The sequence below is a fragment of the Lissotriton vulgaris genome, chromosome 2_1, assembly GCF_964263255.1.
Source record: "Lissotriton vulgaris chromosome 2_1, aLisVul1.2, whole genome shotgun sequence".
Lineage (NCBI taxonomy): Eukaryota > Metazoa > Chordata > Amphibia > Caudata > Salamandridae > Lissotriton > Lissotriton vulgaris.
Window position 1 is genome coordinate 790710520 of NC_141687.1, and position 25699 is coordinate 790736218.

At 42.8% G+C, this 25699-nt stretch overlaps 1 protein-coding gene across 1 annotated transcript in view; it reads right to left on the bottom strand.

Moving 5' to 3' along the window:
- OLA1 (Obg like ATPase 1) overlaps positions 1 to 25699 on the bottom strand; it is a 713352-nt gene that overhangs the window by 605228 nt on the left and 82425 nt on the right. The window contains exon 3 of the mRNA XM_086956152.1: positions 14697 to 14840. Coding sequence (XP_086812278.1) covers positions 14697 to 14840 — 144 coding nt within the window. The remainder of the gene's footprint in view (positions 1 to 14696; positions 14841 to 25699) is intronic.

A 25699-nucleotide genomic window follows, 5' to 3' on the forward strand; every position in this document is an offset into this window, starting at 1 on the left:
ATCTGCGTACATGTGATGTGATATGTTTGCGTTTCGGAGAATTTCTGTAAGGGGTTCAACATACAGGTTGAACAGTGATGGAGATAGTGTTGATCCTTGAGGAACTCCAATCGAATTCATGCATGAAGGGGACAGCGTCTGATTGACCAGGAATTTTTGTGTTCTGTTCTGGAGGAAGGATTCAAACCATTTCAGAATATTTCCAGATATTCCCATCCTGTTTTGAAGCCGTGCTAGCAATTTTACATGATTTACCGTGTTAAATGCTGACGACAGGTCAAGAAGGACTAATAAACATGTTTGATTGTGATCTAGGGCCTGCAGCGCATCATCCACTATATGTAGGATTGCTGTTTCCGTACTGTGGCCTGATCTGAATCCCGATTGGCAGTCGTCCAGTAGATTGAAATTAGTAATGTAGTCACTCAGTTGATTTTGCACACATTTCTCAATAAGTTTGGCCAGGAATGGAATGTTTGTTACTGGGCGAAGGTTATTTGGATATGCCGGGTTTGCTGTAGGTTTTTTGATGATGGGGAGGACTTGACCTGTTTTCAGGCATTCTGGTAGTATCCCTTGAGATAGTGATGCATTGATTATTTTTGTCCATATAGGGACGACTACATGGTTGATTCTTTTTAGGCATTTTGAGGGGAGAGGGTCATTGTAGTGGTTATTTGGTTTGATCTCCGATATAGTTTTTGCAATGGTATTTTGGTCATAAAGTTTGAAGGTTGCCCATTGCGCATTGTTTTTTGAACTCTCAAGATTGTTTTTCGTGTTAGCATCGTCTAGTTGTGGTATTTGGCTAGCGAGGTTGTCGGCTGCCATCCTGAGCTCTCTTTCCAGAGTGAAGGCCTTGTCCGTGAAGAATGTTGCGAATTCCTCGCAGCTCAGTTGCGTTTTAGCTGTTTCTTGGGCAGATTTGGCCAGCTTATTGGATTGTTGCTTTAACATCTCGAATAGTTTCCGGGGTCTGTTTTTGGCGTCATCCAGTTCTAATCTAAAAAATTCCTTTTTGGATTTGAGGACACTTTTATTGTACTCGTTTCTGATTTTTCTGAGAGTTTTCAGCTGGGGGGGATGATGGATGCTGTCTCCATTTTCTTTCTGCTAGTCTAAGTTTCCGTCTGTCTTCATTAAGTGTCCCATTGAACCATGGATTTTTATATTTTTTTGAGATTCTTTTTAGTTTTAGAGGCATGGTGGAGTTGACTATATTAGTCATTGATGTAGTGTAGTGATCAGTGAGTTCGTTAACGTTTAACAGGTGGCTGGGCGGGCTCAGGTCTTTCTCACATCTTTCTACTAGTAGCTCAATACTAGGGTCTTTGGTGTCTCGAGTCCACTTTTTGATTTTCACCTGTTGTGTAGTCCTGGCCTTTTTTATGGTGGGTATCCAGAAGGTTATGGCATGGTGATCCGACCAATCGCATGGCATAATCGAGTGGATTGTAACATCCTTGTTTCTCGAGATTACCCAGTCTAAGGTTGCCCCTTTTGAATGTGTTGGTTCTGTACAGGCTTGGGTAAGTTTTAGATCTCTTAGAAATTCTTTAAGTGCATTGACCTGTTTGTCATTATTGTCGTCCCAGTGTAGATTAAAGTCTCCTAGGAATATGTTGTTTGTGTGACTGATACAGTTGGTTGTGATAATCTCCATTAACTGGTCTGAGAAGGTGGCATTATTGCCTGGTGGATGGTAGAGCGCATGCAAGTTACACCTTTGATTATCTGCAGTTCTTATCCCGATACCAATGTATTCACAGGATTCAAGAGGGTCCGATTGAATTCGGCTAATTTCGATGTCAGTTCGGTGTACGCAGGCTATACCGCCTCCAGTCTTTCTTAGTCTGTCTAATCTCACAATGTTATAGTGAGGGGGCACCAGTAGGTCCATGACTGGGGAAGAAGATTCCGTAAGCCATGTTTCTGTAAAGATTGCTACGGCAATTTCCTGGTTGATGATGAGGGCAGCGATGTCTGATGCATGTTTTGCTACTGACCGGCAGTTGAGCAGCAGGCATAGCAGTGGTTTCCCTGAGGTACTAGGGTTTATCTCATGAGTATTTGCGGTTATCTCGACTTATTTTAAGTTGTTGAGGTTCGGTTTCCTGTTCTTCGGCCAATATGTTCTATTTGCATTGATCGGGACTGATCTAATTTCCTCACCTCTGTTGTCATATGACTGAAGTAGGGTTTCGGTTTCAATTTCCGATAAATATTTAAGATTTCTGCACGGTCGATTATGTCTGTTTGATAATGGCATGGCTTTCATTTTATTCTTTCCTAGAGTATCATTTACTGATTTTGGAATGAGCTCGACTTTTGAGTGAGTACTTGCAGTGATTTTTTGTATTTTCTCCATAACTTGCATTGCTCTTTGAATATCTTGTACCATATTGTTCGCTTGACTTTGAAGGGCTTCGATTTCTTTCTGATTCTGAATTGATATATTAGGAGAACACATCGGCCTATTTCGAGGTTTGTTTGTGTCCCAGTGCTCTTGAACTGCGGAGGTGATGGAAGTGATGTTGGCTTCCCCATCATTCATTGTTAGATGGCCGATTCCTTTGAATGACCTACGTGTGTGATTAAACAAATCCTGAGGGGGATGCGCTGATTTATACCGATGTACCGGTGTCGGGGCGGTGTTTGCGCCAATTATTGGTTCTACTCCTATCTCTGCAGTACTCCCGTCCATTGTGCTTCCTTTCAAATTAGAGTTGCTTGACTGCATTGTAGGTTGCGGCTTTAGGGGGTCACCAGGTATACTGACTGTGTTGGCAGTGCTGATGGTAGGAAGGGTGGTAGCTTGTGTGGACTGTTGTTGTTTAGATCTTGTGTTATCTACACATTCCTTTAAGGTTGAAAACAGGTTGTCAAATTTTTCTAACTCGTCGTTGGCTGCTTGTATAAGCACAATACCGTTCTTGTAGATGGTTATGCATAGTATCGCTGTCTGCGCTACCACTGCCTTCCTGAACAAAAGAGGACTGCCGATGGCTATTCTGAATGGAAAACATGCAGCAAATAAGAGTGGTCTAATTACAAAGATCATTATTGATTTGCTGTGAAAAAGTGACGTATGGGCGGCTTAAGAGACTTGTAAAAAAGTCCGCAGGTTCATCCACAATATATAATGAGGCTTATAAAATGGCAATGATAGCACATTCAATCATGATCTTATATCTCAATCGCTTTCCACATGAGCTTTGGGTGTAGGCACTTCTTCTTATAAGCCAGTTTAGATAGGAGGATAGAAGATCTCAACCTCGCGCCCTCGCACTGAACATTCTACACATAGATTACAGCAATATAAACCGACACCAAGCATGCGAAAACAATGAGCAGCTCGTTTTCTGCCATCAATAAAGCGCCTTATGGCCTTATTGCGGGATATGAAGCGCTATACAAAAGCTAAGACACAATATAATGCAATACTTAGCACACTTTTTTTACCTTATAAAAACACCCACGTTTTGCCTTTCTCTTAAATCATATGCAGCCGCTTTTGAATTATAGAGTTATCCTGACAGGAAAAATAAAATAAAAATTAAACATGAAGGTGGAATTTTAAAAGTGTGTAAAGTGTTTCCTATATGCTACTTATAGTTTAGCAACAGAGATGGTTAGGCAGTGCCTCATTGTTTAAAAAATGCCTTTGATCCGTCTATTGCATGGTGATGTAATGATGTGCAGGGAAATCCAATCCTAGGCCCCAGAGTCCGCTGCCCGATAACTAAAGTGCGCAGAGCAGAGGGGGATAGGTTGGGGGTTTGGTGAACTGCAGAAAAAAAGCAGATCTAATCTGGAAGCGCCGTTTGGGCACGAGCTCTCGACACTGACACTTTCACATATGGACTCTCAGTGGAGGAAGGGTTCCCGGGCCCAACGGGGCGGAGACTTTAGAATTCAAAGACGGTGCGGCAAGAGTGCGAACGCAACATATGACATCATAGTGACAGCCAGCAGGCCGTTAATACTTCTCTGAAATCACGGAGTGTGTGGCCTGGCTTCGATTTAAGTTGATGTCGCATTAATATAACTTGTCAAGATTATGTTCCTATTTTATCGCACTATGGTAGCCTTTTGGAAAAAGTTTGTTTTATGACAGAATATCGAGAAGGAAAATGGCGTATGACAGATATGTTAACAAGGCCGCCGTATGCGCTTTATAAAACAAGGTTCCCCATTGCCAAAGCAGAATGAACACAACATAGTGCTTAGGGGGGAGGAGAAGTAAGTGAGGCCGAGCCCGCTGGGAGAAGCAACATATGGCTTCGGTGTGGACGCGCTTCGCGCGCTGGATGGAAAGCGCGTGCAGCAGGGGGCGGAGCGGATCCCTAGAGTTGCATCAGGAAACCTAAACCAGCAGGCGGATGCGCGTTCACAATCACATGCACTTGTGGAAATCCGCCGGCTGGTTTAGCTTTCCTGATGCAACCCTAAAATTCTTGCCATTCATTCCTTACGGAATGGAATAGCGAGACCTAAAACGGGTCAGGGAGATATTAGATCAACTTGAATATCAAGGGGTGATTGAAACATGCACCTCGTCCATGAACAATCCTTTGTTTCCTGTCTCCAAACCAGACAATACATGTCGTCTAGTTTTGGATTACAGACATTTAAACTCTTGTTGCAAAACCTTTGCAGTACAAAACGCACACAGTGCAGCACTAATGAATAACATTGTGCGTAAAAAAATATAAAACCACATTAGATATTTCTAACGGTTTCTTCTGTCAAAACATTGCACCTGAAAGCAGGTACTTGACCGCTTTCTCAATTATGGGGACACAGAGTCATTTCTGTCGTCTCCCCCATGGATTCAAGAATAGTCTGGGGTTATTTTCAGCTAGAGTAACAGAGTTACTACAAACGTAGGATGATGAGGCATTATCTTATGTCGATAACATCAATCTAACAGACGATGACTTGGACAGGCACTTGAACAGAGTGAATACCATTATACTTGGATTTGCCTCTGAAGGGTATAAATTCAACTTTAAGAAATCGAGAATTGCCCACCTTAACGTCCTTTTTCTAGGATACGAGGCTGCCAGGCAAAAGCCTGGCAGCCAACTTTTTAGAAAAGTGTGCGCTACTCCAACCTCCAAAAACGCTGAAAAACTTAGTCAATTCTAGCTTTCCTAAATTTCAGAAGAACTTACATTCAAAACTACACAGAAAGGGTTAAACCTCTCTACGAATAAATCAAACCTGATTTTAAAACAACTAATTGGACTCAAAAACACACAGAAATTTTGCGTTCAGTGCAAACAGACATGTTAGCAACAACACATTTACAGACACTCGTAAACGTACGCAACCTTGTAATCAGAATAATCCCAAGAAGATGCAGATTCACGTACTTAACTTTTAATGAAGCTGAAAAAGTACCAATTGCTTACAAATCACACTTGTACACACAAGCTGAAATGAAATTCACTTCTACAGAAAAAATTCTGACGGCGGTTCAAACTGCAGTAGCAAAACAGAGAGCCTTCGCACAGGGTAAATGCATAATGGTCTTTACTCCTGTACCTGCTTTAGAGGCAGTGACAAAAGAAAGCATTCCGAATGCAAATGTTTTACATCCGAGATGGATACAATGGGTTAACTCTCTTGTTGCAACAGACGTTGAATAAGTTTTTGACCCTTATTTAAAAACACGAGAATTTTTACAATACAAACAAAAATGGCCTCTGCCCACTGAGATTCTGCCTCTAGAACAATACGAATGTATAATTTATACAGACGGATCAGAACAGCCTGCAATTGGGGGTAAACAAGCTTATAGTGCTGCGTGCGCGATTATTAAAGGTCGCTGGCGCAATGGAAAAATCCAACCTACGGTCACAAAAACACAATCTCTCAGAGATTGTACAGCTCAGCGAGCTGAACTACAAGCATTCAAGCAGGCGCTTGAAAATATTAAGCATAAGTTGCTTTGGGAACAAGTAGTTCAATTACAGAACTACAAAAGACTCACGTGATCCATACACTGAGTCATCAGCGTGATGGCGTTCACGTTGCAGGGAATTCATTGCCTAATGTAGCCGCAAAGGCAGCTGAGCAAACGGCTTCCGTAGCTGCAATCACTCGTTCTAAAACAAAATTAGATGGCGAAATTATGCAAGTTGTCAATGCTTCAATCAAAGACAGTGGTAAAACGTTACTAAAAGGCTTTCCACTCAAATACTCATATATAACTGATACAAATAATGTTCCTTTTGCTCGAATCCCTGGAGAGGGGATAGAGTACTTCCAAACATGGAACATAGATTAGGACTAATCTCAGCAGCACATGAAGGGCTCGCCTCTGCACATGCAGGTGTTTCTGCCACAGTGTCATTATTAAATTAAAGATAATGGTGGCCACGCATGAGGAAACAGACCAGAAACTATGTTTTGGAATGTGAAATCTGCCAAAAAATGAAGGTTTCAACATTGAAACGCCCGTCGCAGACGCCCCTTTTAATTTCAGATAAACCATTAGCTTGCTTTAACCTGGACCACTGTGGTCCCTTACAGAGGGATGGTAACTACAAATATATCATGGTCGCAGTGGATTCATGCTGAAGATTCATCTGGATGTGGCCTCAGCGCTCGGCTGACGCCCGAACTGTTATAAAAGAATTGCCCGTTTTTATCGGCACATACGCAGTCGGCACGCTACCTTCTGACCAGGGTTCTGCGTTTAGCTCCAAAGCTTACAAGTAGGCCATAGCCAATCAGGGCGTTGCATTGCGGTATTCTAGTCCATTCCATCCTGAGGGAAATTCTGGAGTGGAAAGAAAAAAACGGGACATAAAGCAATCTATAACAGCTAGGGTATTAGGCTTGGGTGACGAGTGGGTCAAACGTCTAATAAGTGTCCAACGTAGTCTAAATAATCTGCCAAGAAATTCTGTGGGTGGAATCACTTCATACAAATTCCTTTTTGGTACTAGAATGCTTGTCCAGGACCTTGATCGTCACACTTCAGTGGTAAAACAAAAACCTTTGATATCAAAGACCGTTTGGCTGTTTTACAGGACTTAAATGAAAGAAGGAGAAGTCACAGCAACACATTACAGAAGCCAACGACCACTGAAGGGGAACCACACGTCCCAGCAAGGCCTGTCTGGATTCCAAAGATTGGGGATTTAGTCAGAGAAAAGATCGCGGACAAGAAGGAATATGGGCCTTCTTACAGACAACCAGTACCTGTGCTAGCAATCCACGGATCAAGAACAGTGTTACTGCCGCCCCTTGCTGGAGGAAAGGAGAACAGGTTTGTATGCATCGACCTGGTAAAACCACATCATGTAGCCAATCATAAGTAGTAGGCCAAGTGGACTTCAAAGATGTAGCAGCCGACCAAATCTTGCTACTATCCAAGAGGTTTAAACTGACTCATCACCTTTGAGGAATCTGCAGTACGAAAAGAAGGACTAAGCAATAAAGCTATGGAACTTGTGCCTCTTGAGACCCAAATAACAGTTTGTCAAGAAACTCCTGTCTACAATGATGTAGCATCTGACTATACTAATATGACAAAGGATCCAGTTACTCCAGTGATTTCAAGTAATCCTGATGCAATACCTACAATTGACAGAACTGCACCTGGCTACTTCATTAACTTTGATACGTTTTCCGAGGATCACAGTGAATCTGAAACAACGTCAGCAAATAAAACTTTTAAATAACAAGTAACAGAACTTTTTCATCACCTGAAAAAACGTATCTGGTTTCACCATGGGTTGAATTTTGGATTGTGCTAGGTGTACTTTTTCTCCTACTTTGGCTAATTCTTGTATTAAGTTTGGGGATGCTGATAAATGGAAAATATAGTAAAATGGACACAGCAAGTAAGAACATCAACTTGCTCCTCAAGCCACATAAATCATCTCATCGTGAACAAAGAGACTAGACATCAGTAAACATCACAGCCGTTCCTATAACTGGTGGGATAGAACTGATTATGACATCTTTGGCCCTGCAGAGCTGTTGAAGATACCACATCAATTCAAGGTTTCCTTGAGTGATTTTAATTCACCCAGCACATTTTCTGATGATTGGGACTTTTATTTTTTTAACTTATATAGCGCAACAGCTACCCAACAAAGGGTTTTCCGGCGCTAATGATTCAGTAGTAGATGACAGGACAAGGCATTTTCAGATGTTGAATAGCCAGGTTTTTAAGGCTTTACTGAATTTCATATAGCTCACCTCAGAACGTAATGCGTGTGGCATAGCATTCCAAAGTGAGGGTCCAAGAAATGCAAAGGATTTACCACCCATGCGTGATAGTTTTATTTTAGGGATAACGAAATGATTGGCTGTTGCAGATCTCAGAGTCCGAGAGGGATGATAAGGGCGGACTAGTTTTTGTAGATACTTGGGGGCTTTTTTAGTGGAGATCTTCTGCATAAAGCACAGGGGTTTGAATTTGATCCGGTTCTCTATTCTCAACCAATGTAGCTCTCGGATATATTTGGAGGTGGATGAGGAAATAGGGATTTTCCACAACAGTCTCACCGCTGCGTTTTGCACTGTTTGTAGTCTGCGGATCGTTGCCTTTTTTGCCCCCAAATATAACACATTGCCGTAATCAAGCCTAGATGTTATTACTGGGCCAGGGACAGACTGATTTGCATATAGCCAGGTTCTGAGCTGGGATGGGGCAGTGAGATAAATAACGGTGATGGATCAAGCCCTGATCTTTGGACTGGGTAAGAGTGGTCTGTTTAACTCAGACACTCTGTTCATCACCACCCCCTTTTCTAAATCATAGATGTTATTAAGGCATCGATGACCGTTTTCTTAGTGTGTTCGGGTTGCATCCAGCAGATCTTTTTAAGCCATTTTAATATGGCAAAGCAAGTGGCCGATGTCTTCACAGCTTGCTGATGCATATTCAACGAGTCATCGACAATGATACCTAAATTACGAGCCTGCGTAGTTGGAATCGGGGGAGTACCCATTTCAGATGGCCAATGTTGGGGTCCCCAAAGTTCTTTATTTTTTCCCAGGACAATTAACTCAGTCTTATCACCGTTCAGTTTGAGAAAGTTTTCTTGCATTCACCCTGCAATCTTTCCCAATCCTAGTTTTAAGGTAGAAGGATTATCGCTTTCCGCAGAGGAGAGAGAGAAGAGAAGCTGAGAATCGTCAGCATAGGAAAACATTAGCAATCCAGTCTCTTTTACTACTTTAGCGAACGGGCTCATGTATAAGTTAAAGAGTAGCTTGCTCAAAATCGAGCCTTGTGGTACTCCGTGTTTGAATGTCAGGGTGTCTGAACAGGCAGATTGAGAGAAGACTTGAAAAGTACGATTTTCTAACAATGATTTAATCCAGTTAATGGCAGCACCACGAATGACTATAGAATGGAGTGTCCGCATAGGTACCGCATGTGACACCGTATCAAATGCGGCACTGAGGTCAAGAAGCACAAGTGCCACCGTTTCTCCTCTATCAAGGCTCGGATACTCTCTGTTACACCTAGCAAGGTGGTCTCAGTAGAGAAACGTGAGCGGAAGCCTGACTGATGGGAGGGCAGCAAGTCGTGTGTGGTTATAAATTCTGTGAGAGACCGGTGAACATGTTTCTCCAGAATTTTTGCAAAAATGGGCAGGAGGAAAATTGGCCGGAAGTTGGAGGGCAGGTTTGGGTCAGCATCAGCTTTCTTTAACAGTGGATGAATCATTGCATGTTTCCATTCATCTGGCACATGTTCATCCAGAAGGGATGCATTTAGAAGGTCGGTGATAATAGTCATAGCTTTCCTATTAATTTGTTTTAGGACTGAACATGGCAAAGGGTCTCTAAGCGAGCCTGATTTGATCGTATTGAGTAGGTCAACGACGCTATCGATATTAAGCATAGGCCAGTTTTCTAATGTGGCAATAGGAATGTCGCAGACACTAGGGCCTAGTGTGTCAGTTTGATTGCTCTGTCTATCAGGAAAGGTATTAGGAACATCCACATATGCCTTATTTTGTTCATTTTGTGCTTGTTCAATGCCCTGGTATATTTTATCCACTTTATTTACAAAGAAAGTAGCTAGTTGGTCACACTGTATTTTATTGAGGTCTGGCTGGGTTTGTGAGGTATTTGAGCCAGCCAGCTCTTTCACTATTTTAAGTTTTTAGTGACTTTGAGACTGTTAATAATGTGATGTCAGACTTAGAGATGTCTGCAAAATTCACAAAACATGAATACTTAGAAGGTTCATCAGATTCTGAACAAATGTACTGTTATAATCACTAAGGGCATCATTATTTACACAAATCTGCAAACCCTAGAAATGTTTATACTTTTAATCAATGGGAACATTGTCCAATGCCACCAAAAGGTAGCTCAAAAACATTCTATGAAAAATGTCCATACTTCTCAGATTTTAATGTCTCAAATCCGGAAACATTTTACTTTAAAAATTTTAATAAGACAGGAATGAAAAGTATGTTGACTAATACTAAGCAAAATTATTCTGCAGCCTTTTATGCCCAGCTGTCCTCGTTAGGTTTTGACCTTTGGAGCGACAACATTGAAACAAAAGCTGTCTGTGGCACAAAAGACTGGCAGGTGCAGGGAATAGAAGCTTTATTTCGAGCCTGCAGTATCCCTGAACAAATAATGTTTTAGAAAGAGACACTGTGCAACAGACATCCTGTCTTGGTTTAGCCAGGATAAAAGATTTGAACAAACCGTCTATACCTACACCTACACCAGAAGGAGAGGTCGACGTAAAAACTACTTTATCTTAAGAACAGAACTGATTCCGATTGGAAAAAATGGTTAATCTGGCCCACAAACAACTGTCAAGATAGATTCCTGAATAAGAAACAAGGGTTTACACTCACTAGGCCAGATCCAAGATATATCCAGAGACGACATCTAGGGATAGTAACAACATACAGTATAGGAAAACTGTGCCTTGCTTGGTTACAAAAATCCACACTAACTGAGGTAAAACAACACTTATCTTTATTTAAAGATGGCGTTGATTTAAGGGACTTCTTACAAGGTCCTGCGAAATGGCTTCATAAACGTTTTATATACACTGGATTATATATGCTATTTATAATGAAGCTTGGAAAGCGACACAAGCAGAGACTGCAGAACGAATACGAGAAATTGATTGTAATAATTTAGAGAAAGCTCTCTGTGTAGTTGACAATGGGTTAACGACCCTGTCATCCAGAATGTATTCTTTGGACAGCATAGTATCCTCTGCCATAGGCATAATGGAACAGGACTTGCTTGTGCTACAGCATGGACAGTCACAATTACATTCTATAATGCTTTTAGGCTGGACGTTGCAAAATCTTGGTTCTAGATATGTGCCATGGTGTCTAATCAACACCATGTCATTGTTTTCTGTATTTAACCTTACAGATAAACAAATCACTTTGGCACAAAAAGCAGACTATACAGTGCTGAGCATATAGAAACTGGAAAGATTACCATTAACTGTTTCGGAAAAACCTCCAAAAATGGCTAATACACGGAACAATCACTCTGCCTGTCACGATTTTCCATTTTCAATATTGTTTGAAACATATACCAGCTGGCGTGTATGAAAGGTTGGGTAAAGAATACATTAAGTCAACCTTGGAATTACCATATACACACAGATGTTGGAGTGGGGGGAAAGAAGTATTTCTTAGTGGTACAAACTGCAAAAGCATACTAAGCGGTACACTTTTATGTCAGGGTATTAATTTACATGGAGCCTGTAACGGTTCTTCGACCAACTTATCCTGCCACCTGAAAGGTTCTCCAGCTGCAGTGATGAATCCAATTTTTAGGCGGCTTTCTAACGGAAGCTATATAATGTTGAATGATCGCAGCTGCTGTGGCATGTTGCCAGGAATAGCCTATCTCGTAACTGTGTCAGCCAGGGTCACTTGTTGTATGCAAGTATTGTTTCCTAAAGCTAAGACAGACGGGGAGTCGCCGTTATGGCCTTCACTGAACATCTCTTCTATAGGAATTGATACTTTAAGCAGGATGAAAGCCATTCTTGTGCAAAAAACTGTGCCTCTGACCTCGTCCAAAGAGACGTATGAACTACAAGTTGCAAGGTCTTCTGCAAAGATACATGCCCTTTTATCGACAAACTGCCCTGAACATTTCTTAGAAATGTTAGGTCGTATCTTAAACATGTCTGATAAGACAGTTTTTTCGGGACTATTAGCACCTTTTGAAGCAGTCCTCTGCATATTTCCAAACTTTGTGCACTCTGTGTTTGGCGGCCTGCCTCTCATTTTGGGACTCATAGCAGGAATACTATTCTTGTTCCTTCTGCTCCGATATGGCAAGTCACCAGCGACACCCAGATTACCAGAGAGAACACTCTCCTGGCAATAAAGTTTTGTGAGCGCATGATACAGATTCTGAGCTTGGCTCGTTTAAGACATGAGAATACCACGTGGTTTCTATCATTCCGACCAATCTGGCAACCTTGCATCTTACCTGTTCTACGATGCCTGCTATGTGGAGAAGAACGTGTGTTGGACATCTGTCTGACACGCCCACCAGTACTGCCAACGGATGTTGATACTTTGCTTGGTTCAGTAACGGCCCATGCATTGTGTTGTCCCCAGCGGCTACCAATCCTGATGACGGCATTCATTGAGGTCTCACAGACGCAAACTGCTGACGGTGAGATATGTGGATCGACAGGCACACAGGTACCATCTCCATCTCCTTGGAACATTGCTAATGCGGCTGGTGGCGATGCTTCACATTTTTGTGCAATCAGTTTACTTAATGAAGTGGTCCAACTTTCACCTACTGTGGTAGACAAATTCTTTACCAGCTTAGAAGATTTGATGTTTTCTCCAAACAACAAGAATGACTTTTGAAGTTGGGCACACAGCGATCTATGGGACTCTGTATTCGACCTTCACTTTTGAAAACTAAACTTCCAACTTTAGACGATATGACTTTTTCCAAAATTGAATTTTTTTTTGGCACAATGTAATCAGCTTAAAGTAGAACTATTCATAGAGAACAAGAATTCCGTGAAAACTTACAAGAGAAAATATTTGATTTTGTCCACAACCTAAACATTTTATATATTCTGCCATGGAATGGTCTTGGCTTTTTCTTCTGTATTTAAGAGCCATTTCATAAATGTATTTTCGTGATTCATTCAGATAGCATTCTTCAAATGTCATCTATGTGCTTTGAATGAAAGATTGCTTTAAAATGCGTACAGCACAAATGCTCATTTTCGTGTACAACCATTTTGAATGCATTTTATGTATTTTGGGTGGGGTTTTAACACATCGTGCTTTAGATATGTTTTAAATGCTTAGAATTTAGTAATGTAAAAAATAATAAAGCGGAGTGGGTGTTGTATGGCGTTTTAGGATCCGAGCGAAATTTCCCGATTCATGCCCTAATATAGGCATAGAAATCATATCCATATTTAGGCATAGCCCACGCAGTCCAAATACAGGCAAGGCTGCTCTAGCAAACACATGGTGGTTCGGAGCAGCTCGACAATCTATTTGCCCGACGCAGCTCGCTACAGCAAGTGCCGAAGGAAGCCGACCCTCTAGCTGACACACTGATCGAGAGGCTGCATTTCTCTTGGCGAGAATCCAGCTCCAGTGTTTCCAAACTCCCGTAGCGGGGTGTTGGGAAATCGAGACAGAGATACCAGACCTCCATCATTCTAAACCAAGGTACGGAGCTGATTAGACCCTAAAGAGAAATCTTGGATAGATTCTTGGCAAAGAAACTAAACCTATGCTACACCACACTTACTTCTTCCCTTGTACTAAGACTTAGATTAGATACATCAGTGTAGGCGTATTTTAGAAGCACCAGTTGAGTACTTTTAGCCTTTGATATTTATGTATGTATGTAGCTATGGTTTAGAAACCATACAATGCTTTTACAGTATTATTTTATAATACTCTTCTTGCTGTACGCATTATACTTCGCAGCTAGGACTACGATTGCAGCAGTTCACTTCTTTTGCATGAGAAAGAAGACTGTTCAATAAATCCTTTTATTGAAAACGCCCGTCTCTCTATTTCTCTGACCTTCTGATGAAACGAAGCATGCTTGTTTGACTGAGTAAAATATCTATCTATTGTTTCCACGACTCTGAAGATACGTTTATTCTTGGGGAAACAAAGTTGTCATGTTTATGCGGTTGTCAGAAACAAATCCCTTCTTGTGTATTCGAGAAAGTTTCTAGTGACCTCTGAGCTAGCTGGCACTCACAATTAAGTCTAATATATTCGATAGAGACCTAGTAGACATACGTCCTACGTCAAATCTATAGGATACATTATTCCAATGCACAGAGCCTATGGGAATATAGGAACTACACTACAGTGTAATGTTGAAATCTTTACCCTAGGGAAATATTTGAATCTGGTGTTGCATCAGATGCTAAACTGTTTATTCTGTTACTTGAGATTATTAGAGCAGGAACACGGGACAGTTTTCCTAACACAATCAACAGAGCATCAGAATTGAAGCAGAAACTTGTTCATGCCTACTTGTTCATCTTCAAATACTGTTATTTACCCAAAACACAATCTCAAACAAATGAGCAAAGAATACTGGTTTGCTTGGTAACACAATTCCTTAATGGCGTCAAGAAGCTTTGCAGCAAAGTTTCAGCACATTCAATAGCAATTAAATATGTAACAAACCAATGTTGAGAGAAAGCTTACCTTGGAGGTTTATGGTACTGGTACAGGTATTCAAATCTATCATCTGGCACAGGAACTCTGCTTTCATTTGGATCAATAGTGCAGAAAGGGAAATTCTCGGCAGATGCCTGGCTTTTTGTTAGCACGTTAAAGAAAGTTGATTTCCTAGAGCATAAAGAAAAGAGAAATCTAGTTATGGTTTCTCAAAACAAAAATATTGAAATAGTTAAAAAGCATCAAGGCACTTGACTATATAGTCAGAAATAATCCAGAAGGTGGTTGATACAGCTTTCTTTTGCAGTCCCCCTCTAGCCTACCAGAAAGATGTAGGGAATATTATATTTCCTAGCTACCGGGAAGGAAAGTTTCAGTTCTATTAAGGGCACTGAGGCAAGGATTACGCTTTTATTTCTTCACTTTATTTATCTACCAGTCCAAAAGATAAATAATTGAAAGCCAAAAACTAAATTTCCCATAAATACTAGGAAAAGGGCAACAGACTAATTTCTCACGTAATTCATTGCACCTTCGTGTGCCCCCTCTTTCTTCGGGAAACAACCGCAAACTCGAAATATCCAGCTTAAGCTTGTTTGGTAATCTCATTCCCTGCAAATAAGGGGTGAACCTTTAGTTAATGTGTCTTCCGGGATATGTTTTCAGTTCATCTACTGGATAATTCATCAACATGTTATCAAATCACAACGTACCATGTAATAAATTAAAATGTTTACTAGCAGCATAAGTTTCTTATTATTTCTAAACCTCATTCATTACACTTCCCATTCCTCCAAATGGTGGATATCTGATTATGCTTAATCAGCAGGTGGAATAATCCTCGCCTCATTAACAAACTGTGAACTTTCCTTCACAATACCTAGGAAATGTTATATTCCATGTCAAGTCTGGAGGCGGGGATTACGTTGGATCAAAGCGTACTACTCACTAACGTGACCGTATCCAACACAGGTTTGAAGTAAAACCTCTTAACAGTGAAGTACGATGACCAGTCATCTGTATTCAGTATATCCTCTATTCGTGCTCCAAACGAGAAAGCCTTAGAAGCCATCACCTTTCTATCCAAGAGCGCAAATATGTTTTTAATGTTAATTCAAGCTTCTTGCATCACCCAGTGGACCCATCTAGCACAGGTGGGGAAGAGACGCATTATGTGGTTTGTGAAATGATATGAACAATTGCCAATTGCCAGGGGAGAAAATCCTCTGTCATACTCTTGTATGCTTTAACAAATTTTACCACACATTGTTTTGAGGTATCAGTGAGAAAAGTGGATTACTTGGGGTTGTTGTGAGACTTTACCAAGTAATAATGGCAATAATCAGATTCTTTAAAACAAACCTTAGCTCAGCCCTCGGTAGCTGTGGTACACAGCAGTCAGGCTTAAGTTAAAGATAGACAAGTGTAAAGCATTTATCAGTACCAAAACAATCAATAAGTACGAAACACAACACAATAAAAATACCACTCCAATTTATAAAAATAGAAAATATTTTTATCTTTGATTAAACACCAAAATGGCAATCAAGGTCAAGGGAACTGGAATTATATCTTTAAGATTTTCATACATCTCTGCTTTTCACTCTTATGGGTAGTTTATGTGCCTCGAACACAAGGGTCCGGGGAATGTCAAAGTTTCAGCTAGACTCCACGATGGAAGTCTGGGATGGATGTGGGCACAGGTTTGGTCCTGGTCAAGATTTTACAATCGCACATAGAAACTTTTCAAGTTCTTTTTCGTTGCTGGGGTCATCTACAGCTAGAGTCCGGCCTTGCGTCTGACTGATCGCCACATCCAGGGGTTCAGTGAAAGCTTTGGTTCTCAATGCCGTTCAAGGCTACCCACACTCTGTGTTAAAAAAAAAAGCTATCTTTGCCTAACAAGTTGCAGTCCAGCATCAAGAAAGAGTACACTCTCGCACTAGCTAAGGATCCAGTCCCTTGGGGGGGCTAGAACGAATTCTCTTGACTATACCAGCAGAGTCCAGTGCACACTGGTCAGCTGGGCACTTTGCAGGTGCAGCGCTTCTATCTTGTGTCCCTTTAGCTTAAAAGAATGCTAGCCAATTATCCAACGAAGCCACTTGCTGGTCCCTGCCATGAGTAGGTACAGGTCCAGCCCATGGGGTTCTCTCCAAGGGTTCAATAGCAGGAGCAGACTTTTTCAAGTCCTGTCTTGTTCCAGTAGATGCAGCCATACAATCTTTCATGGCCTTTCTTTCTCAGGTCCAGGGGTTCAGTAGGTGCATTACTCTACTGTTCTTTCCAAGTCCAGCAGAGTTCTGAGGCTGGAAGCCATGTGCACCACTTTTCTGCCAATTTTGAATTTGTGGCTTGGGAAGACTCACTAGCCAATTGGACTGCAATTCCCACTGGGCAACCCTATTCACTTTTATACCATTTCCCGTATGGTTGGTACTAAACACACCCACACTGGATCTCTCTACCCTAATCCAAGTTGTTGAGATCCTTCTTTCCAATAAAATGAGCCAGCCCTCCTGGAAAACTAGTTCTCCAATGGGTTTTCAGCCTCTGGAAGAGATGCCAGCCTATCTACCTAAAGAAAGAAGTGAGCCGGCTAAGGTGTGACTTACATTGGCGTCTTGGAGGTAGCAGCCTCTTTGAAGCGAAGCCATCTGTGTTCATTGCCTTTCAGACATCTTGCTGGAGGAGGTCACACTTACTCCTTCTAGGAAATGCGTTGTTCTCCAGCCTGGGAGCACTTCAACAGCTGCTGCAGTTAATCAGGAAAGGCTACTAGAAGTATGCTGCAATACAGTGGTGACTTTCTAAAGTTACATTTGTATTAGATGTTTCCTTAAATCGGACTTCAGCATGAAGTCGGATAAAATGTAACAATTCATTTGATACCTTCAAGGTCCAAAATGGAAGTTAGCACTTAGTGCGTGGGCTAGTGAATCTGTTTATTAGCTAATGGAGCCACTAGCAGCCTGGCTACTATGAAAACGACACTTTCAAGTTTTCACTGTCAGGACATGTAAAGTATAAAAGGGACAGCCCTTCTCTTTCATATTTAACATTGTGCCTTGTGGGCTACTAAGGTTTTCCCCAGGGTTTACTTATTAATATTAACAAGCATTTACAATGCAATGGTCTCGGCTTTATTAAAGTTAGAGCTATTGGCATTGCAAATGGCATTTGTTTCATTTTTTTTTTTTAAACATAATTAAATGGTATTGTCATTTACAATGGCAATAGGTGAGCATTAGAGAGTAGTAGAGAGTATTAGCGGACACAGAGCCAGAGACAGAGAGAGAGACACACACACACACAGCCACACACAACAGACAGAGCCACACACAACAGACAGAGCCACACACAACAGACAGAGCCACACACAACAGACAGAGCCACACAGGCAGAGCCATACACACACAGGCAGAGCCACACACACACACACAGAGCCCCACACACAGACAGAGCCCCACACCCACACACAGACAGAGCCCTACACCCACACACAGACAGAGCCCCACACACACACACACACACACACAGAGCCACACACACAGAGCCCAACACACACACACACACAGAGCCCAACACACACACACAGAGCCCAACACACACACACACAGAGCCCAACACACACACACACACACAGCCCAACACACACACACACACACAGCCCAACACACACACACACACACAGCCCAACACACACACACACACACACCCCAACACACACACACACACAGAGCCCAACACACACACACACACACAGAGCCCAACACACACACACACAGAGCACAACACACACACACACAGAGCACAACACACACACACAGAGCCCAACACACACACACACATATACAGAGCTCAACACACATACACAGAGCTCAACACACACACACAGAGCTCAACACACACACACAGAGCCCAACACACACACAGCCCAACACACACACAGCCCAACACACACATACACACACACACACACACACACACACACAGCCCAACACACAAACACAGAGCCCAACACACACACACACACACACAGAGAGGCCAACACACACACAGAGCCCAACATACACACACACACACACACACACACAGCCCAACTCACAAACACAGAGCCGAAACACACACACACACACACACACAGAGGCCAACACACATACACAGTTGTTATTTGCAAGCAGGGTCTTTATCAGTACAATAGGATAGTATTACCCTCAAGGCACATAATTACTGCAGTCAGAAAAATGATCATGTAAATCAATAGGTATCCGTTGGCGGTGCAAAGAAATCCTACGAATCCATTTCCTGTATCAGCACTATCGCATTAGCACAAGTGGTAGATTTAAATTCGAAGCACTTCCAGAAATAATTTGAAAATGTAATGCAACATCATCAGTGCACAGTACACAATTCACATTGTTACTGAATTACACCACATTTAATGAGTGCACTCACTCAAGGAGCCAGCAAATCCATTGTGTTACTAAAACGTTTCGAAATATTTAACTGCAAGTGCTGGTAGATTTGGCTGTGCACATTTAAAAATGCCACTGCGTGATGTTTTCAAAACAAAAAGATCTGCAGTTATCTAAACTGGTCTTACCCCTTTGCCACCTGTTTCAGGCATGTCTTTAGCTAATCACAGCACAACGCAATGCCATTGGGCAATGAAAGCACTACATTCCCATTGGTTGGACGGAAGGACACCAGTCTCACAGCAGGTTGTGACTAGAAAAACGAGACCTATTGCATTTGCACCAACACACACAAAGCCACTCACACACACAGAGCCAGCATACAGAGCTACCTACACAGAGCTATTCACATAGATCAACCCACCCACAAATAGAGCCACAAACACAGAGCTACCTATACACACACATAGTTACCTACATACAGACAGAGCTACCCACGCATAGAGCCACCTACAAAAAAGCGACCCACACAGAGCCACCCACACAGAGCCACGCACATACATACACACAGAAAGCGTGTGCTAGAGGGCGTGTTCTAGAGGGCGTGTGTTAGAGGGCGTGTGTTAGAGGGCGTGTGTTAGAGGGCGTGTGTTAGAGGGCGTGTGTTAGAGGGCGTGTGTTAGAGGGCGTTCGTAGATTGGTTCTCACCTGCATGCTTACTTTCTCATCATCGGCTATTGCCAACTTATAGCTGGAAAGTGTAAAAAAGTAAAGAAAAAAAGAGAGGAGAGTGAAGAATAGACAGTGTGTAGTATATATGAAGTATACTAAAGTATACTAGAGAGTGTGGTAGAGAGAGTGTGGTAGAGAGAGTGTGGTAGAGAGAGTGTGGTAGAGAGAGTGTGGTAGAGAGAGTGTGGTAGAGAGAGTGTGGTAGAGAGAGTGTGGTAGAGAGAGTGTGGTAGAGAGAGTGCGGTAGAGAGAGTGCGGTAGAGAGCGCGGTAGAGAGCGCGGTAGAGAGCGCGGTAGAGAGCGCGGTAGAGAGCGCGTTAGAGAGCGTGAGTTACAGAGCGTGTGTTACAGAGCGTGTGTTACAGAGTGTGTGTTACAGAGTGTGTGTTACAGAGTGTGTGTTACAGAGTGTGTGTTACAGAGTGTGTGTTACAGAGTGTGTGTTACAGCCACCTCACGATCACATTCCCAAGTCAGTGTTCACAAGCAGGTCCACAGCGCATGCACCTGGCATGGTGCCCACTTTAGTCTCCAGTTAAAGGCTAGCTGGACACTGTGCACCCTTGAACCAAGGCCAGAACGAACAACCCTGGTCAAGGAGAAACTAGTGCAAGAAAGATCACCCTCTTTTGAACCATGGGGATGCCCAGACGATAGGTAAAGCGAACAAGGAGGAAAAACCCACTAAAGAGCAAATGCTGGTCGAGTGCTCGAGGGGTACCCTTACATGCACCAGGTGCAAACTCACTGAAGGATAGCGACTCAGGTTAGAGCAGGCAGTCCTTGTGGAGTCTGTACCCACGATATCTTCATCTCTTGAACCACGCGTACCGACTGACCCACGAAGCTCCTTGATCTACACTGGACAGAGTTTGTGACCAGCACAGGCCATTGTTGTTACGGAAAACTGGCTCGCTAAGTTCTCAATGAAGGGCAAACAATCCAAGAACCCCTTATTTCAGTATGAAATGCCATGGAAACAGAATCGACCACTGCACTGCAAAAGAAAAAAATCTACAATATATGCCCAAGCCAAACCAAGAACAGGACCCCACTAGAACCAAAATCACAATGGCGTTCTAGGGCCGGGGACCTCACCATAGCCCAATACCCTAACCACAAAGTACATGACTTACACTGCGCCAACCTACCTTTGACTTCATGCTCCTTTCTTTAACCATCAGGACTCAAATCTCCAACCGTCAGTGCTCATAAACTACCAGACTCCCTCCCGTAACAGGCAGCAGTGGAAGGGGCGTGGTTAGGAGCTGATGCAACAGAGATTCACCCAGCTTCCTGGCACACGGCAGCACAGTCAAATACGCCTCCAATTCCACTTATTAATTGTACAATTAAATGGATTACATTTAGCCTCTGGCTCCAATGCTTACAATTCACGTGCACACTAGATGAGAACCACGAGGTTGAACAAGTTCTGCCTCACAAGTGCTCATCAATTTACTGGAAACCGATACCAACACAAAAACAAAAAAACCTGGGGAGGGGATGAATGTACCATTTTTCCAACACTTTAGGAATGCAGCTAAACTGTAACGATCGAGGTCTAGGCGTAGAGCAGAGTCAAGAAGTGATATGTGTTTATAAAAATTAAGTACTACAAATATTTTTCTACTAATTCCGTCAAAACACTGATGTACATAATTAATTTACTCTCTTAATTTCTATGCAGGTAAGTACTTAATCAATAATAACTCAGATCGGGTGAAAAAAGGCAGAGTCCGTGGTGTTAGAGTTCTAAGGGTTTTATTCCTTAAAAAGGAATGGTCATGGCCAAGATATCATGTTCTGACCACCACACAGGGTGTCAGAAGGGATAGATGAGCGCGCCCCCATTTTATTAACAGTACATAGCTTATATACTTATTGTACACCATTGAAAACAGTATAGAAGGCGTAACAGCTGAGAGAAGACAAGATAACAATATACACGTGGTACATGTGCGTAATCAAGAGGCGTGAACTAGAGGTGTGTTCTGGAGACGTCACTGATAGGTGTCACAAAGGGGTGGCACTAACAGAAAATGTGGCAATGTCAGCAGAAATCGGAAGCTTGGATGCGCGCGCAGCTGCATGACGTGTAATTGGAGGGGTGCAGGGGACTTGACATTTACACTGACGGAAAGAGACAAAAGTCTGGCATGTCAGATCAACTTGGGCTTCTATCATATCTGATATCTGATGTTTAGGAACTAAGCTATCTGGGCGGAAAGGTCTCTAGAGCAGAAGCTATTCTATACTTGCTGTGAGTGCGTGTATAAGCGCCTGGGTGTCTGTATGAGAAGCGTGGGGGCATGGGGCCTTCCATGGAAGCATGGCAACGAAGCTATGAATTACTTGCACAGAGACAGGTCGGCCCTTTAGCCCTGTAGCTGGGGAAGGATGTTTACTGAAGCTAGCAGGCAGGAATGTATTTTCGGGGAGGGAAACAGATAACTCGAAGGTTATAGTCAATCTTGGCAGGCAGCAGGCTGAGCCGAGCGCGAGGGGCCGCGCTGAAAGTAAGTCAGAGTTCACGAGTACAGGGGCTGCCTGGGCAGAGATTTCTCGGAGTCAGAAGCCAGAAAAGAGGCTCGGTGGCAGAGATTCAGGGCCTACTTCAGCCAGAGCTGAAAAACGTAGGAGTACACTACAAAAAGACGTTGGCATAGCATACTTAGGAACGGACCATTCGACCCATTCATGGTGGGTCTGAAAGAGGACATGTTAACGTTGGACGCAAATGTATTTGCGTCTTCATAGCTGACACAGGAGGGAAGTTACATGCACTTTAACTCGTACATGGAGACGGTGGGGTACTCGCTAGGGAACACAACTTGACCATAAAATTTAGATTACCTCATTCCCTCCTTGTTCCCTACGGACCCTTCATGATATATCGATCCTCATAAATCGATCAGTTTGTTCTTGTAACATTATATGTTCATCTTTCTTTCTTTGACTGTTTGAGAGACAACTGGAATGTTCAATGCACGAGGTGGCACACAGTCCACATATCGCTGGCCCACACTGTAGGCACAGGCAGCAGCTGAATACTATAACAAGGCCAATGCCTAGGAAGGATAAGATCTTCCAACCCCAAGCTGTTAACGTTGTCCAGAACCAACCGGACCAAGTCCAGGTGCCTGGATTCTGATGTATCTGATTCGCAATTTTATGCAGACGGGTAATAGCTTGATAGACAGATGGTGCATTTTGTGGGATGAAAACGCAGCAACTTGACCCGATGACCTTACAGGCTCCACCTCTATCTGCCAAGATGACGTCAATAACAAGACGATTTTGAAGGACAACAACCCGCATAGCAGATTGCTCCTCTGTTAAGTTACCTAAGGCGGAGGCAGTTTCATGTACTACTGCTTCAAGTGTTCTAGTTAATCTACGTATTAATTTACTGTTTTGGACAGGTCCTAGAAAGAAAAAGAATCCTTTATTGAAATCAGTGTACTGTTCCCATGCCGTTTCTGTGTAGTCGACAAGTGGAATATCTCTTTTGGGTCTATTCGGTACTAGATTCGTATTTCTATGGTAATCTGGGGGAGCTAGAAAAACAGGTGGCAGAAGGAATGCAATGTAACAAGTACCATCCCAATCTGGAGGTAAACGTATGTATGCGGTATGACCACAAACAAAATAGGAGTGACTGATAGCTTTGAAAGACGATTTACCATGATCACTGAATTCGACCACAGTAGTGCATTTACTATGACCTACGTGTACTGAACCTTTCTTGCTAACACATAATTCACCTGTGACTGGTAATACTAACATATGGGGCAGAACTGGAGCAGCCTCGGATTCAACAGTAAGGATCATAAGGCAATTGTGTAATTACCTAATCCATATACTTCATTTTCTAGATCAGTTCCTATTCGAGTGGGAAGTCCCTCTTTATCAGGATAACAGACGTTGAGCAGGACTAAGTTCAAGTTTCCCCAAACCCAGCCCCCATCGAAAACAGCAATATCAGGATCTAAGGAATTAATTATTTTAAACCATGCCCCACAGGAGCCATTGTGAGTGAACGGGTACGGAAAGAGGGGCAGAGCTCCCTTGTAATTCTGGTAGGGAGGGAGTCGGCCACATATCCAGCAGTCGGTAGCATTATTTGTCTGATGGGAGTGGTGTAACATACTAATGAATGTATTGTTGCGCAGCGCAAGTCTGTAAGAGAGTTCATGTGCAGGAAGTTCACTAAAAGTGTGTTCAGCAGAGACATTGTAAACAGATTGTTCACGCCTGAAAATAGGCCAATATATAGGTAGCAGAATGCTGGCAATAATAATTAGAATACTTAGAAAAAACATTATTAACAACGTCACTATACAGTGACTACGCAGTGATTTACAGTATGTACGTTTCTTTGCTTCTCTCTCTCTATCTCTATCTCGATCTAGGGGATACATGTCAGAAACTATTTAACCGATTCACCTAGGGGAGGACTTAAACAATTAAACTGTCTGACTTGCTAGATCGGAGTTTCATACGATATAGTTCTTGGGGAGTCTTTTCTCGTTCAGACACTGTAACGTCTTTTCTTTCAATACAGTCTTTGGTGGGGGTGGACGAGTCAGAGTCCTGTTTTAGTCCGTTTTTTAGTTCATTGCAAAGTTTGATGTGACTCGTGTGGACCCACCCCTTTCTCCCCTCTATCTTCACGGCGGTCCTGGTTGTAAGAAGAACGGTCTTCGGGGACTTCCAGCGGGGCTCCAGCGGACTTTTCCGGTCGAAATTCCGGACGAGTACCAGGTCCCCAGGACGGACCTCATGCGCCTTTACATCGGTGTTGTCAGGGAAGGCTGCGGCAACCTGTGAACGACATGATTGGAGTGCAGACATCAAGGAGGCAAGGTAATCTGTCAACATATGGCAATCAACATCAGTTATTTTCTTCGGAATGGGCGTCCCCCACATATTCGGTGGTCTGCCAAAGACCACTTCGTACGGGGATAGCCCTGATCTTGAATGGGCGACCATTCTCATGTAGAATAGTGCCACGGGCAGGGCGACTATCCAGTCGACCCCCTTTTCTTGACAGATCTTTGCAAGGCGGATTTTTAGTGTCTGATTATGCCTTTCTACAAGGCCTGCTGCTTCGGGATGTCGGACACAGTGGAACCTCCACTGATATCCTAGCAAAAGGGAAACCTGTTTCATCAACTCGGACGAGAATGGCTGTCCGTTATCTGAATACACGACACGGGGCAAACCGTACCGTGGGAAGAATTCACGAACCAACTGTCGGGCAGTGGTCGGAGCAGTGTAGTCTGGAACTGGGTATGCTTCGGTCCAGCGGGACAGAGCACAAACAACTACAAGGACATATTTAAAACCTCGACAACTGTTCATCTGGATATAATCCATCTGGAGGACTTCAAAAGGGTGATAGGGAGGATGAAATCCACCTTGTTCTACAGGGACGCTTTTACCTGGATTGAACTGACAACAGATCATGCAAGTACGCACTTTCTGTTTTGCTGCTGCTCGTAAGTGTTTGTTGTACCAGAGATTCTGTAAACTGTCTAACATCGCTTTCTCTCCTAGATGTGCCGGGCTATGTGCTGTGTTTATCATGACTTGAACCATTGAGTCAGGGAGAAACCATATAGATTTTTCCTTCGTTATCCAACCTTGATCTGTCTGAATCCCTCCTAGTTCAGTCCATTTCTTTATTTCATCTGGCGTAGCATGTGTCTGAATGTCAATTACGTCTAGGGCGGGATCTCTAACTGCCATACACTTTATCGGTACTATTGTCTTTGTCACATCAGTAATCTGGATGTGAGTCAGTGCTGTATGTTTTGCTGTCTGGTCTGCCAGGTCGTTACCCTGGGAAACAGAATCTGTAACTTTAGTATGTGC